The 14,274-nt window shown below is 36.7% G+C and overlaps 2 protein-coding genes across 2 annotated transcripts in view; both read left to right on the forward strand.

Annotated features, from left to right (window-relative positions):
* Nucleotides 1-406: 406 nt before the first annotated feature.
* Nucleotides 407-8,270, forward strand: mettl14 (methyltransferase 14, N6-adenosine-methyltransferase non-catalytic subunit). Its single transcript, XM_063884312.1, has 11 exons — nucleotides 407-898; nucleotides 1,428-1,516; nucleotides 1,927-2,014; nucleotides 2,628-2,705; nucleotides 4,106-4,193; nucleotides 4,274-4,364; nucleotides 4,531-4,672; nucleotides 5,271-5,363; nucleotides 6,847-6,963; nucleotides 7,180-7,390; nucleotides 7,482-8,270. Exons 1-11 carry the CDS (start codon nucleotides 833-835, stop codon nucleotides 7,781-7,783), a joined length of 1,365 nt encoding a protein of 454 aa, XP_063740382.1. The 5' UTR covers nucleotides 407-832; the 3' UTR covers nucleotides 7,784-8,270.
* Nucleotides 8,271-13,527: 5,257 nt separating this feature from the next.
* Nucleotides 13,528-14,274, forward strand: part of LOC134864780 (mucin-2-like) — a 28,395-nt gene continuing 27,648 nt past the window's right edge. The window contains exon 1 of the mRNA XM_063884018.1: nucleotides 13,528-13,708. The gene's annotated coding sequence lies outside the window, so the exon portion shown is untranslated. The remainder of the gene's footprint in view (nucleotides 13,709-14,274) is intronic.

A 14,274-nucleotide genomic window follows, 5' to 3' on the forward strand; every position in this document is an offset into this window, starting at 1 on the left:
TTGTTGAGACAAAGCTAACATTAACCGAAATATGCGTTTACGGTTTATTCTGGCGTATTAATTGGACTTCTGATTCTCATCATACATTTAAGCAATACACTATATTCAAGTACATATGCATACTAGACCTATAAGGTCTAGTATGCATATGTACTTGAGCCTGGCAGGTAAAAAGCGTTTACAATTCACTATTTTTTAAGGATGTGGCCACATTAGTGAAGCACAATAACTGAGAGATGCTGCAGTTTGGCGCAGAGGCAGAGCGGTACTGGATTGCATGATTTAGCATACTCTCCTTGTGTAGTGATGACAGATTGGAATTGACCAAATAGCGCCTCCAGCGTCTACGGTATAGTATCCTGTGATTGGAGGAGAGATCAGTAAACGTCAAACAGAAGCGTCTTACTGCTGACATCATCACGCGGCACCCACCCGATCACATCAGTGTTCACTCCTAATGTTGACCGGCGTACGCTGAAAGTGGTATGACGGATTGAGCACTGGATAAACAACGTTCGTCGAGTAACCACATTGACACAATCAAATTGGACTGCCAGCATCGTATCCAAAAGAGCGCCTCAGTATACATGATAAGGCAAAAGCCATTCCGGGTGTCTTTAATTTAGCTGCTCACTCCACCTCTAAACCAAGGCAGTGACAAACCGTGGCGTCCCGGGGAAGATAACGAGTGCACCCATTGTTGTTTTTTAGCGGCTACTACACATTTGCTGATTGTTGGCTACCATTATAGCTTGCTAATCACCCTTTAAATATATGTATCAACTATCAAATGTGCTTGATAGTTAATTAGAAAGTATACAAAGTGAAGGAAATGAACAGTCGACTGCAAGAGATTCGCGAGCGACAAAAACGTAGACGCGAGCTTTTAGCTCAACAGGCAAGTGGAGCCTCTTTTCGTTGTTAGCATGTAATGTTAGCTAATAGTCCACAAGTAATCCAATTTCAGATATTATATCATCTGTGGACCATCGATGCAGCTGCTAGATCACAACCTGTGAATAACGCATTTTCGAAAACGTGGTGATCAAGGACGTACCCTTGTCGCACTAATACATGCATGAGGGGAGATAACATAGCTGAGTTATCTCCGCATTTACATTGTTCGTCATCGAGTGGACTCCCGGAATAAATAACATCCCTGCAACATTGAATCTTACTGAGTTGTATCAACACGTTGAGCTATTGTTGCATATATAAAAAGTCAGACTATAATGACAATTATGTAAGATAAATAACTTTACTTTAAAGACGTTGTTGTAGCTGCAGCTACATAACAGCAGTAGAGTTGAGAGAGTCAATGTGAGAGAGAAAACTTTGAGTTAAACAATGCATTTTATTAAGGACACAGTACAATCAAAATAAAAGTCTGACTTTGCACTAACTTTCTAATTTTTGTCTAACTCCAGTTGGGAGCTGAAAGTGCAGACAGTATTGGAGCTGTCCTAAACAGCAAAGATGAACTAAAAGAAATCGAGGAGACAAGAGAGACATGCAGGTAAGATATGATCAAAAAAGGTTTTAAAATCCTGCCCAAACCGGTCGGTAACAACAGAAAGATAAAAGGAAGGGTGCAGTTGTATGCATAGAAGTTAGTTAATTTAAGTTACAAATGCATGGACTTCATGTCATGAGTAACACACCACATGACACAGAGCAGCTGCCTATCCAATCCTTTTTAAGGTTTCTGTTTGATTTGGTCGTGTATTTATGCACACATTAATCATATTTTATTCTCTCACTCTTCTAAATTCAATAGACCTCCTCATTTTCTTTCAAGTGTTTTCATATGTTTGTCCCTCTTGCTTACACATTTTGCTTTGTTATCATCAGTGCTAAAATGTGGATTTTGTGCATAAATTAGGCAACGTATCTTGGAATGTATTTCAAGATTTTTGTGTTTTGCAGGGCTTCATTTGACAGTTTAGCCGTACCTTCAAAAAGGAAGGCACAGACCGAGGGAGAGGACACAGAGGAAGATGTAGAAGAACCAAAGGTGAGCATTAGGAATCTACATGGGTTAAAGAAGCCTCCACCCTATCATTGATTATAAACCTGATTAACATTGCACTTTTCTAAACAAATGTTTTGGTAATTTACAGTATAAAAACACAAATGTAGCTTTACCATAAAAGCAAGTTTAATAAATAAAACATGAGGATAAGACAAAAAAAGTTATTTGCCACCACCCAAAATTGTTGATTCTCTCAAGAAGCTGCACACATTTTTCTGTTGACTCCACAAGTTTTAAAATGTAATATCCAACACATTAGTTTCACCCACGGAGGAATTTTGGGTGAAGATGACATGTGGGCAGATTAAGATTTTGACAAGATTTGACTGATTTGAAGGTGACATCTTGAAAATGTTACCATAAGACTTTACATATGCATTTTGTTTTTCCCTAAAAAAAATCTCTCATTATTTATTTAATATGATGAGTTTTAGTAACTTCTCAAGATATTGATTTCACTTACGTGTTATAAATTGCTTTATGATCCTTATTGTTAAAATATATTTTTATTTATCCAACCACACATGCCTCACATGCTTATGACATTTCTGTGTATGGACTAAATTATGAACCTCACTGTGTTTTTGTGTGTTAGGATGAGGTGGAGGTGCAGCAGCCTGATGAAAGCAACCCATATGAAGAAGTGTACAAGGACTCAAGTACTTTCCTTAAGGTTTGAAAACTTGCTCCCTTTCTTTTTACAGACACACTGGCTGCGTTCCAAATCAAATCGCACACTTTTACTTTTTACTCTCATGATGCATTGCACCTGCCCTTACATACCATGTACTGTTGCATGCAGTACACATTGGGACCTACTACTTTACCGTAACACCTTAAATGTTACAGTTGGTATAGATTTAGCTGCTATTATGTTAGAGAGCTGATAATGCTATAAGCTTCTGAATAATTTGCCGAGATGTGACAGTTTTTTATAATTTGTTTATTTGAAGAAGGTTTCACTTATAGTGTAGGTCTAGTAATCTGCATGTTTATAAGTGAAGATAGTTTTCTGTTATTTCATCATGTTTAACTGCAATTAAAGTTTTCTTTGCCCAAAGTAAAAACAAGTAACTTTCAACCACTCGGCAATAATTATTAATCTTTCAGTTTCCAATGCTGTAAATAGCACCATAAATATACAACCTTTTCAATGGGTTTATGTCATTCTTACTTTCAAAGCCATAATATTGACATTTCACATTAAAATAAAATATAGTCACATCAAAAAGGAATATGATGAGATGTGCGGTGTAGGCGTACATGTCAACAACGTTTTCACCATAGCATTTATTTGGATTTCTAGTATCAACCACAGCGATTATAAAAAAAAAAAAGATCTGTTATTTCAACTCACTGAATTTCATATGGCTCAGTATTGGTCATGCGTCTGTCACAAATATACATTAACCTACATCTACTGTACAAAATGTTCTGATGAACAGCTTGAAAGACTTTAACAATAGCAAGAGTCAGATAACCATAAGACTACGCCTTTTCATTTCTTAGACAACTGATTACGGAGATTAAAAGGTCTTCTTCGAAATGTATGATCCAAAGCTGGAAGGACAAGCTTTATCTATGCCATCCGTCTAAGCATTCTAAGTTAATGGTATGTGAGAAGCAGAGTAGCAGCTGCCAGTCGCACTTAGCTACAACTTGTATTCACAGTTTAGTTTTACAAGTTGAATGATGGAAATGAGTCAGAAGTTTTATTTTACAAAGAAGGAACTATTCATGCACAACCAGTTTTAGGAGGTCACAAATTACACACTGACATAACATGTTGTTATACAGCACGTGAACTTCCTTTGCTTCATTGATGATCAGTCACACTTTGAAAGATAAAAATAAGCTCTATAAAGCCAGCATGGTGTCCCAAGTTGTTATGACACATCGTGTGACACTTATTTAGAATGTTTTGTTCCCTCATATCATTCTTTTGGAGTTTCTCAGATAATATTGCAGACATTGAATTACAACTTACAGATTTGATTAAGTCTATACAATCTGTGTGTTTGAAAGCTTGAATACTTATAACCCGCTCATCTTATTTCATCCATTTATTTCCAGGGTACTCAGAGTTTGAACCCACACAATGACTACTGTCAGCACTTTGTGGACACAGGACACCGGCCCCAAAACTTCATTAGAGACGTTGGTAAGTGTGTGCTTTTTTGTGTTCACTTTATGTGCATATGTTTGTGAGGGGTTCTTACCTCATTTTCCTCTTTGCTTCAGGCTTGGCTGACCGGTTTGAAGAATACCCAAAGCTTCGAGAGCTGATCAGACTGAAGGACGAACTCATCTCCACCACTAACACTCCTCCTATGTATGTTTAATGATGATGTGATTTTAAATGTTTACCTAAATGTCAACATGATGACACCCAGAGAACATATTTTGAATTAAGTAAACCAAGTTGAAGCAGGCCTCAACTGTTTGGAAAATAGTTTGCTCTTATAACGGCGAGCGTCTTCGTCCGTCTGTGTGTTTAGGTACCTCCAGGCTGATCCAGAGCACTTTGACCTGCAGGATTTGAAGTGCAAGTTTGATGTGATACTGGTAGAGCCCCCCCTAGAGGAATACTACAGAGAATCAGGCATCAGCCACACTGAACGTTTCTGGAACTGGGATGATGTACGTATGCATGTTAAACTTTAAAGCAGTTTGGGCTAGTTTGTGAATGGATATTCAAAAATAAAACAACAGAAAAGGAGAATACAATCAGCATCAGTGTGTAAGAGTGTATGAATGCTCCTCTTGAATAGGACAACTTAAAGCTGCGAACAAATGCACTCACCTGTATTAACTCTATTATAATTTCCGTAACTGTATTTGTGATTCAAGAGCATATATCCCAGCTTAGACAAGAGTAAAAATAAAGCACTATATAGGGAGTGACTTTATAGCCTGTCTGTCTAATCACTGGTTCTGGGTCTCTATTTAAGGGGCAGGTCCAGATATGACACAGCGATAAATGGGGTAGTATATAAACTGGATCTGTCTGAAGTGGGATTTCAGATAATAAGAGAATGCCCTCTCCCAGTAGGGGGCAACATGGATCCACAGTGACCCTGTCGATGAGCAGATTTCAGTGCTAAATGATCCGTCCTGCTCTCTCATGACAGGACTTCCTCAAGGATAGAAAATGTTAAAGTGATTGATATATCCACTGGATGGATGATTATGGCATTGTTTTTCCTCACTTCTCTTTCACTTTTCTCTGCTTTTGTAGATCATGAAACTGGAAATTGAGGAGATATCAGATCTTCGTTCCTTTGTCTTTCTCTGGTGTGGCTCTGGTGAAGGCCTGGACATGGGCAGAATGGTAACATGATCACTCGTGTCTTACATGCCCTTTTCACAAAGTTTTACAATGTATGGCGTGCAGGATATGTACATTGCATTTTTCCAATCATTCAGGAACTTCCAGGTTTAGTGTGCGCCTGACAACTGACTTAGGCAACTATGTGTGCAGTGGAAGGACAATAGCTGGTAATCCATGTACGTGTGTTCACGTATTTACTTTGCTGTATGGTCATTGTTGGTGGGACGTATTTCCCTATTGTGCTTGCTAATAACACAGCGTCACAGCACGGCTTACTGTCTGAAAATAGATTTTGTAGTTTCTACCACAGTAGGAATTTTTTAACAGCACACGTTTTTTCAACAATATTGTTTCATTTCTATAAATACGAGTTTTCCCCATCGTCGGTCCATTCCTTGAGTATGACAAAAGCAAAGGGTCATTTAACCACAACAGGCCAGACTAAGTACCACAGAGAAAGGCTGCATTCCATTAGTAATTCCACTTCCCATCATTCACCCTCAGCCTTTGTTATTATGTAACCTACATGACATGGATCCAGCTTGGGAAAGGTTAGGTGAAAAGAGATGTTGAGGTGTGGGCTCAGCTTTTTACAAATCATGAGACACCTGTAGAATCATTTCAATGAGCTAAGGCTGTCTTCTGCGAATAATTGCAATAACCAGTGTAACAAGCTGCATCAGTGTGATGTATCTTACAGTAACTATACTTATACAAGTTTATGAAGTCTTGCAAAACAACTATTTGTCCTTGCATTCTCAGATAATGAAGGAAATCAATGAATAACACAAGCTCATCAGAAGAATAAGCAAATATTAACTGCAGGTATATTTTATCTGGCTTTTTCTCAATATAATATCGACTTATCAATGACACTCTGTTAATAATTACCTAGGAGAGTGAACCTATAGCCTACACATGTAATTGTACCTATTCAAACCTTAAAGATATATTACAACAACTAACGGCATGTCAGATAGTGAATTTATTTGATTGAATTAAATGTTTCTGCAATGTATACATTACATTACTGCCATCTAGCCACAGATGTTAGTTCTGCATTCTGGGTGATATACACTCCTGAGTGACCATCTTTGTTCACATTTTTATTTAGAGGCGCCTTTCAAAGCACAACTTACAATTCAGAAAAAAAACAACAGGGAAAATGTACGTAGACGGGGGATAAATAAAAAAAAATGTATAACTTAATCCCTCAGCCCTGCAAAGGATCAATTTCACAAAGTTCACTTCAGTTTTCCGAGGCATGTTGAACAGCTGTTGAAATGGAGCCTAGTTAATGCACTTTTCAGCATTCAGAAATCAGTTTTTGGTTAGAAACATGTTTTATTATTTGCAGCAAGATGTGCCGGGGGATGCATGGTGTAAATAATGTATTGATTATGTCAATAGCCTACATAAATAACATACAGAACTTGTTGCACATAGTTCATCGTAACACCTTCCTTTATTTCACCCATTTCAGTGTTTGAGGAAATGGGGCTTTAGGCGGTGTGAGGACATCTGTTGGATCAAGACCAATAAGAACAACCCAGGCAAGACCAAGGCGCTGGACCCAAAAGCAGTATTCCAGAGGACCAAGGTACAGCAGAAATGTGAAATATATGTGTATGTTAATGTTAATATAAAATCAGCTAATTGCTTAGGGATTTCTCCAGCGTAAGACATCCATGATGAATTCAAAGTTAAACTGTTTAAATTGTATATTATGATTTATATTTAATATGTTTTACCTTTTCATATGCACTGTGGGACGAATAATGGATTTTTGATTCTGAAAATAATATACACCTTTCAGGAACATTGCCTAATGGGAATCAAAGGAACAGTGCGCAGGAGTACTGACGGTGACTTCATCCATGCTAACGTGGACATTGACTTGATCATCACTGAGGAGCCTGAGATGGGAAATGTTGAGAAGCCTGTGGAGATCTTCCATATAATTGAGCATTTTTGTCTGGGGCTCCGAAGGTTGCACCTTTTTGGACGAGACTCAACCATCAGGCCAGGTGAGCTTTAACCACTTTTTTTTAAGGTTATAGCTGTTTGTATATTTGCTTTAAGTTTCTTAATGTTTTTTTTGTGTTCTTTTCATTTTAGGCTGGCTGACTGTAGGTCCTACTTTGACAAACAGTAACTTTAACCCCGAGACCTATGCCTCACATTTTGTCAATGACAACCTATCTGGCTGCACTGAGGAAATAGAGAGGCTGCGACCTAAATCTCCCCCTGCTAAGCTGAAGTCGGACCGTGGTGGCGGAGCACCTAGAGGGGGACGTGGTGGGCCAAATTCAGGAAGAGGCGGAGACAGGGGCCGTGATAGAAACCGACCAAATTTCCGAGGGGACAGGGGAGGGTTCAGGGGCAGAGGAGGGCCACATAGGGGCTTTCCTCCTCGCTAGAGCTAAGAGTTCATGCCAACCAAAAATATGGTGGGAATCCCTATTTGCATAGAGTCCTGACCATTTTTTATTTGCCAACACTGAAAATGACCATCACACTAGCTCCCTTGACATAAAGCCAGGGGATTCTTTAATTGGATTTTGGCAGGATAATCTTCACAAATCGAGACTACCTTTAAGACATTTTAGTGAAACTCAATAGGCAAAAGTCATATTTGATGCATCTATCCAAAAGCCTGTTAAAAATATTGTTAGACGAGGGAACTGGTCTCTGACTGGAAAGTTATTTCCAGGGTTTTATGACGCCTTGCTGCCGCAGTCAAACTGTAAACATGGTCATATTTGTAATGCAGGCTAGGTGAAGTGTGTTATGGTTGGAATGGGACAGCAGAGGAGTTGGAATTGTAATCAATGTTTTTTTTATCTTTTTGTGTTAATATTTTTTTCATACAAAAACACAAGATTAAAAGAGTTGCCTTTATAAACATTCTTTTCTCAATTTGTGATTGTGTTTATTTTTGTATTAGGTTTTGAATATATTTAATATTTGTCCCCAAGGCGAAGTTGATCTTGCAAACATACAGTAGGTAATGAGAATACCAAAAATACATAAATCACATCAAAAATTCTCGAACACGTGACAGAAAAACTAAAGTATGCATTCACTCAAACCATCAGCGTCAGCCGTCAGTAGAATGGAAAGCTAATTGTCAGGACAGTGAACATTTAACCGTTTTGTGTGAATAAGTTATTCATCCTTTAGGACCTGGCCTTTCAATGTCAGTCTGCTCAGAGGAGGAAGAGGGCACTAAATATATCTAGTCTTAGACATTAATCGTACAGAAGATACGAGAAAGATGAGATAGTTTACAGTTATTGTCAAAGTTAAGGATTTACTACAAACGAAGCAAGACCTTTTGGGTTTAAGTGGTGTAATACAACTTTTGTTATCCAACATGATAAACACATTGAACCAAATGCTATATTCACAGAGCCTTTTTCTCTTCAAAAATGCTGTCATTTGTGTTTGCACAACATGAGCTTCCGCTCTGTGCAAGCTGATTGGCTGTTATTGTCTGTTCATGCTCTTCCTGCATGATGTTAGCATGCACAATGAATGTCAGAGTTAAGGTTTCTTTAGAGCAATGCCATGCATCTTCCTTTACTTTTTTCTGTACAGTCTTATTAGTATTAATTTCAATGACTTTAGGTACAGAAGTAAAGCATTTAAAACTATAATTCATTCCCAATGACTGACTTGCTGAACACATCCTTTACTAAGTGAACATTTACCCCAAATTACAACTATTTACAGTCTCATAGCACTCCTGTTTGGCTGCACTACTTTAGTCTGGTCCAGCTTTTGTGTGAAGCATTTTGTCAACAAATATACTCAGTTGTGTTTTTTTATGTCTCGACTGCTTGATTCTCAAGCCCACATATAACCTCTTTCAGTCCCCTGTCATTTCCTGTTGTGCCTGTTAGGGCAGAATACCTCACCCGCTAATGTATGCAGGTATGGGCAGTGGTGCGACCCTTCATCTCACCTGAGCACAAGGCGTGGGGGTTGGTTTTGCAGGTTTCGCAGACCTATAAAGACACCATTACAGTAGTCGAGTCTACTGAAGATAAAAGCAAATCCAGCTGTGACATTAGTCCTTGAATCCTAGATATATTCTTAAAGTGATAGTAGGCTGATTTAGTAATTGTTTTAATGTGACTGTTGAAATTCATGTCAGAGACCATGAAGAAACCTAGATTTCTAGCAAACAGGTTAATACCACTGGAGACAATTTATGGGAAATAAACTGTGCAAGGCTGAGATTAGAGACAGCAAGGATAAAATCACAACAAGCATGTGATCAGAAATGATAAACCTTTGAAAAACTTTGAACTTCTGTGAACAAAGATCGTTCACAGAAGTTCAAAGTAACCAGGTATATTTATTAACCTGGCAGGGTATGTATTAAAGAAAAACTATTACAGTGTTTTCAAATGTGGAAATATGTATCAGTCCTGTGAAAGACTTATTTCATAACTAAAACAAAGAAGTAGGCATTGCTGTTAGAACATGGGTTTTCAACTGGGTGTCTTTGAGTTGCTGCTGGGGGCTGCCAAAGTATTTCTTGTTAATGCTTTTTATTATTGTTTATTATTTGTTAAAATCCCTCTGAATTGACTTATCTTAAAAAAAAGAAATTGAAATGACAAATGTTTAATTTATACAACTTTGATAATAGTATAATGAATCCTTGTGCATGTAAGCGAGCTATCTCAATCAAGCACACCCTAAAGGGTTGTAAACTCACACAGCCACAAGGCTAAAGTCAAGGGACATAAGACAGACAAAATGTGAAACTGCAGTGCTATTTCCGTGTCTTTACCCTTTTGTACACAATGGATTAGAGACTGACTGGGTGGATTTAGACATTATCAAAGAAGGTCTTGCCATTTGTATGCTAGAGAGGTTTAAAGTGCATATAACAATATTTCTACAAAGTTGTCCTTCAGGAATAAGTATTAATCAGCAAATATTCACACAGCTGTATACTAGAGGGATTTAAAAAAATATTCCTAGGAATTACTTTTAAAGTCATACAAGAGGCTATAAGAATGAAATACATATTCATTTTGCTCTGCTCTCTAGCATACTGCAATGAAATGGCATTTGTTGTATAAACTACTAGCTTAGAATCATCTATAATTGTCATGTCTGGGTTACACGGCATTCTTTAAATGACAAAATGTCATAATGAACTAGTACTGGGAAAACATTGCAAAGACACACATTGTTTTCCAGGGTGTGGCTGCTCACATGATGTGATATAATGCTGTTTCAGCTAGAGACAAGTGTAAAATTAGTTTTCTTCCTACAATTTAATCTATTCAAATGAATATTGCTGGAAGAGACTAACTCCTTATTTCAAAAGCACTTAGCTTCAAACATAAATGACCTATGAAAATGGTCTAGAACAATACAATAACAATACATTACAAAAAGCACATTGTAATTGTTATATTAAAGTAAGCATTAAATAACTTCAAAGTTGGGTCCCCTCTATTTGAGGATGTTTATATGTTGTCAACTTTATTGACACATTTTGGAGTATACAGAGGCTTTTATTATTGGTGTGTGACAAAAATGATAGTAGACACACAAACAAACTACTTCTTTGTTTATCCACCCATAAGCACCAATATCACAATAGCTTATTGAAAGTGTAAGTAGACTAATTTAATTGGATGCATTTTGATGTGCATATTTACTTAGTTTACAAAAGAAAAAACAGAATTCTTGAGTACTCCTAAGGGTGATTCATGTACCTGGAATGTTCATTTGTTAGACTTGTCTCCAAAATGTTGGAAAACCTGATTCAGTGTGACAGTGGTTTAAATAACTGTACTTTTTGAAGCTACCTAACTACTGTCGCACGTTTATGTGGTGTTTCACAGCCATTCAGAAAGAAGTGGAATGAAAAGTGGGACAAGTAGGGTCTTTCATCAGATTCTTTCCTATAATATAACTTTGCACAAGAACTGTCTTCAACATAAAAATGACCAAATTGGATGTTTCTTTTTTTCTTAAATGTGTTAAAAACATTTTGATTTTGATTTCTCTTTGAATACCCCTTGTTTTTGTACTTATTTTACTTTGTGTTTGGGCTGGATATCAACTTTATGATATAAGAAAATAGTGATATCTGTTATTTTTGAACACTCCTAAAATATGTTAAATGAAACATACAACATGATTTACAAGGAAGAAACCAACCTTATCTGTGTTCCAATCAACCTGATGATCTTAGCCATAGATGTGTATATGACATTTACCACAATGCATTTCTTTACAGTAATACATGGAATTAAGTTGGCTTATGTCATTTATGTTCTTATATTTTCCAACAATAAGTATTAGTAAATATTGGATTCAAACAGGTAACACATCTATTACACTTTGGATGTGTTTTGTTGTGATCCTTTGCTGGATTTTTTATTTCAAAAGAAAAAACAACAAACAATGTCATTTACTGTAAGAAGTTTGACAATGCAGTTGAACCTGCTCACTACCAGTAAAACATGCATCATATGCTCACAGCAGGAACAGACCGTCCAGCTTCCTGGTGTCATTATCAGAAATCCCCGTGCTTACGGTGTCTTTGAAAAAACACTGACATTTTTAACTATACTAAACTATAGAGGCTATAGAATGTATGCATTAAAGGTTTACCAAATTATGCCTTTCTTATACAGCAGTACTTGTTATTAAATGCCATTAAAATTAGAAAAAGGATATTTTCGGCAGTGGCCCGATGAAAGATAGAACATGTAGTTTCACTATTTTAAGGTAAGCAAGATTAATCCTCACATTACAGTAAGTACTTCCTGTTTTAAGTCTGTGACAAAGAGAGGACCAAAACGTGGTATTGTCTTCTGCAGTTATTCAATGTTTTGAATAAAAATTCAGTGGAATTTCAGGTCTGACATTGTGTGATTTACTCTATTTCCAAATCACCCCCTTTGTGGCCCCCTGAAAAGCCCAGGAAAAATCTTCTGGACCTGAAACCTGACAGGTTCACTAATATGTACTGTCAGCTCTTATTACTTGCAACATTTTTCAAGAACAATACATGGGTGGTGTGGAGCATGATCTGGGCATAAAATCCAGAGAGGACAAATATAAAAGGGGCTATCAAAAAATGTTCTATATATATAGTCACTTAACTGACATGTTCTTTTCATGCTCAAAGTTATACCAATTTTAGCAGGACTGTTTTGAGACTATATCCTAAATAAGCAATTAAACTTGAAAACTATCATTTTAGTTCAATGTTTGGTGACCCTTATAACTTTAGTCATTATCCATCTTGCACAGGTTTCAGGATGTCATTTCTTTAAAACTAAATATCAGGTATCAACTGGGGCCACTCAGTAATGCTTTGCTTCCATCTCCCTAACTTATTCCCCCCACCTTTCTTTTTATATATCATATATATATTTGGTTAAATAAAATGATTAATTGTATTTTATTTTTATTTTTTGCTTGGTTTATATTACTATTTATATACAGCTGTAAGCAGGTTTCCAGCTCTGATGAAAATGGGTGAAAGGGTAGTAGAGAGCCTGTCTGTTAAACTTCCACTAATAAATGAATACATTAATAATTAATTAATTAATTATTAATTAATACAAAACAAAAGAAGATGGTATTGCACTTTGCCAAGGTGAGAAGGCTTATTTTCCATTAAGCACTGTTTTTAGACGGATGCATTCTCCTGCATTCCAGCCTCTGGGAAGGGAGGCATCTGCATGACTCACGCCATTGTTCTGCTGGTTGGACATCTGAAATGTCCTTGTCAAAGCATTTTTCTCAATTTGTGTTGTGATTCCTCACCCAAATCTCCTGATCTGTTGATTACATCATGCATAACTGGCTCGCATAAGGCCTCAAGCATAATGTAGTTCAATCTTTGCAGTGTTGATGCACAATCAATGAAACAATTAAACAATGATGTTGTTGTAATTACAAGAGTTATTGAGTTGTGTTTTGACACCAGAGGTTGAAACTTTATTGTGACACCTTACGGATGTTTGAAATTCTTCCTTCACACCCAAAGCATTGGTATTCACACCAGGTATTTCTACATCCACCAACCCTCCTACCGTCCTAACTTTTACATTGTGCCTTGGGACTCACTTCATTCTTTTTAATAACAAAGCAGAACAAGTCCTGCAAGTTATCTTAAGGGTTTAAAAAAAAAGAATTTGTGGTCTCTCTCAGAAAGCCATGACTCACCGACAAGTGTTCACTTACATCGTCACATCTTCAAGGTGTGTTGTGCCTTCTTTGTGTCAGTTTGTACCATTTGTTTAACTGCTGAAAATATAACAATATTGCTGCACATCTGGACGTGGAACTCTAACGAGGTAAGAAGGCACATTTTTTTATTCACATTGTTTTATACATTTAAACATTTAAGAAATCAACCATGACACATATCTGTTAACACTTAAATGATAAAAAAGGCTTTCACTAAATCACATAGTATGCAGTTTGGTATAATGATGAGTTAAAAATAAATGCCTGCGTAAAACACTTGAATTAGTGGTTGTTTTATTTAATGAGAATTAAACTGTGCTTTTGAATGAATAACTTCCATTTGGGCTCAGAAATCTATCAAATAATTTCAAACAATAAATCACAATGCTTTCCCTTTAATATGTGTAATGCTTTTCAGTTGCACATTTTTATGGAACTTATTATTCAGGTATTTGCACAGACACATTTAAGTTTTCATTCTTTTTTAATAACAAAAGAAATCCTGACAAACAAAGGATTAATACAGGTAATGCATGTTATTCTAAAAGCTGGAACCGTTACATGTTTATTGAACATACTTAACATATGGATTGGAATGCTTTGCTTGTCAGGGTGGGGCCGCGCCATAAACAATTTGTCTAGTAGGAATTTCAACTAATTTAACTATTGTTGC

Source organism: Eleginops maclovinus, chromosome 5 (genome assembly GCF_036324505.1).
Source record: "Eleginops maclovinus isolate JMC-PN-2008 ecotype Puerto Natales chromosome 5, JC_Emac_rtc_rv5, whole genome shotgun sequence".
Taxonomy (NCBI): Eukaryota; Metazoa; Chordata; class Actinopteri; order Perciformes; family Eleginopidae; genus Eleginops; species Eleginops maclovinus.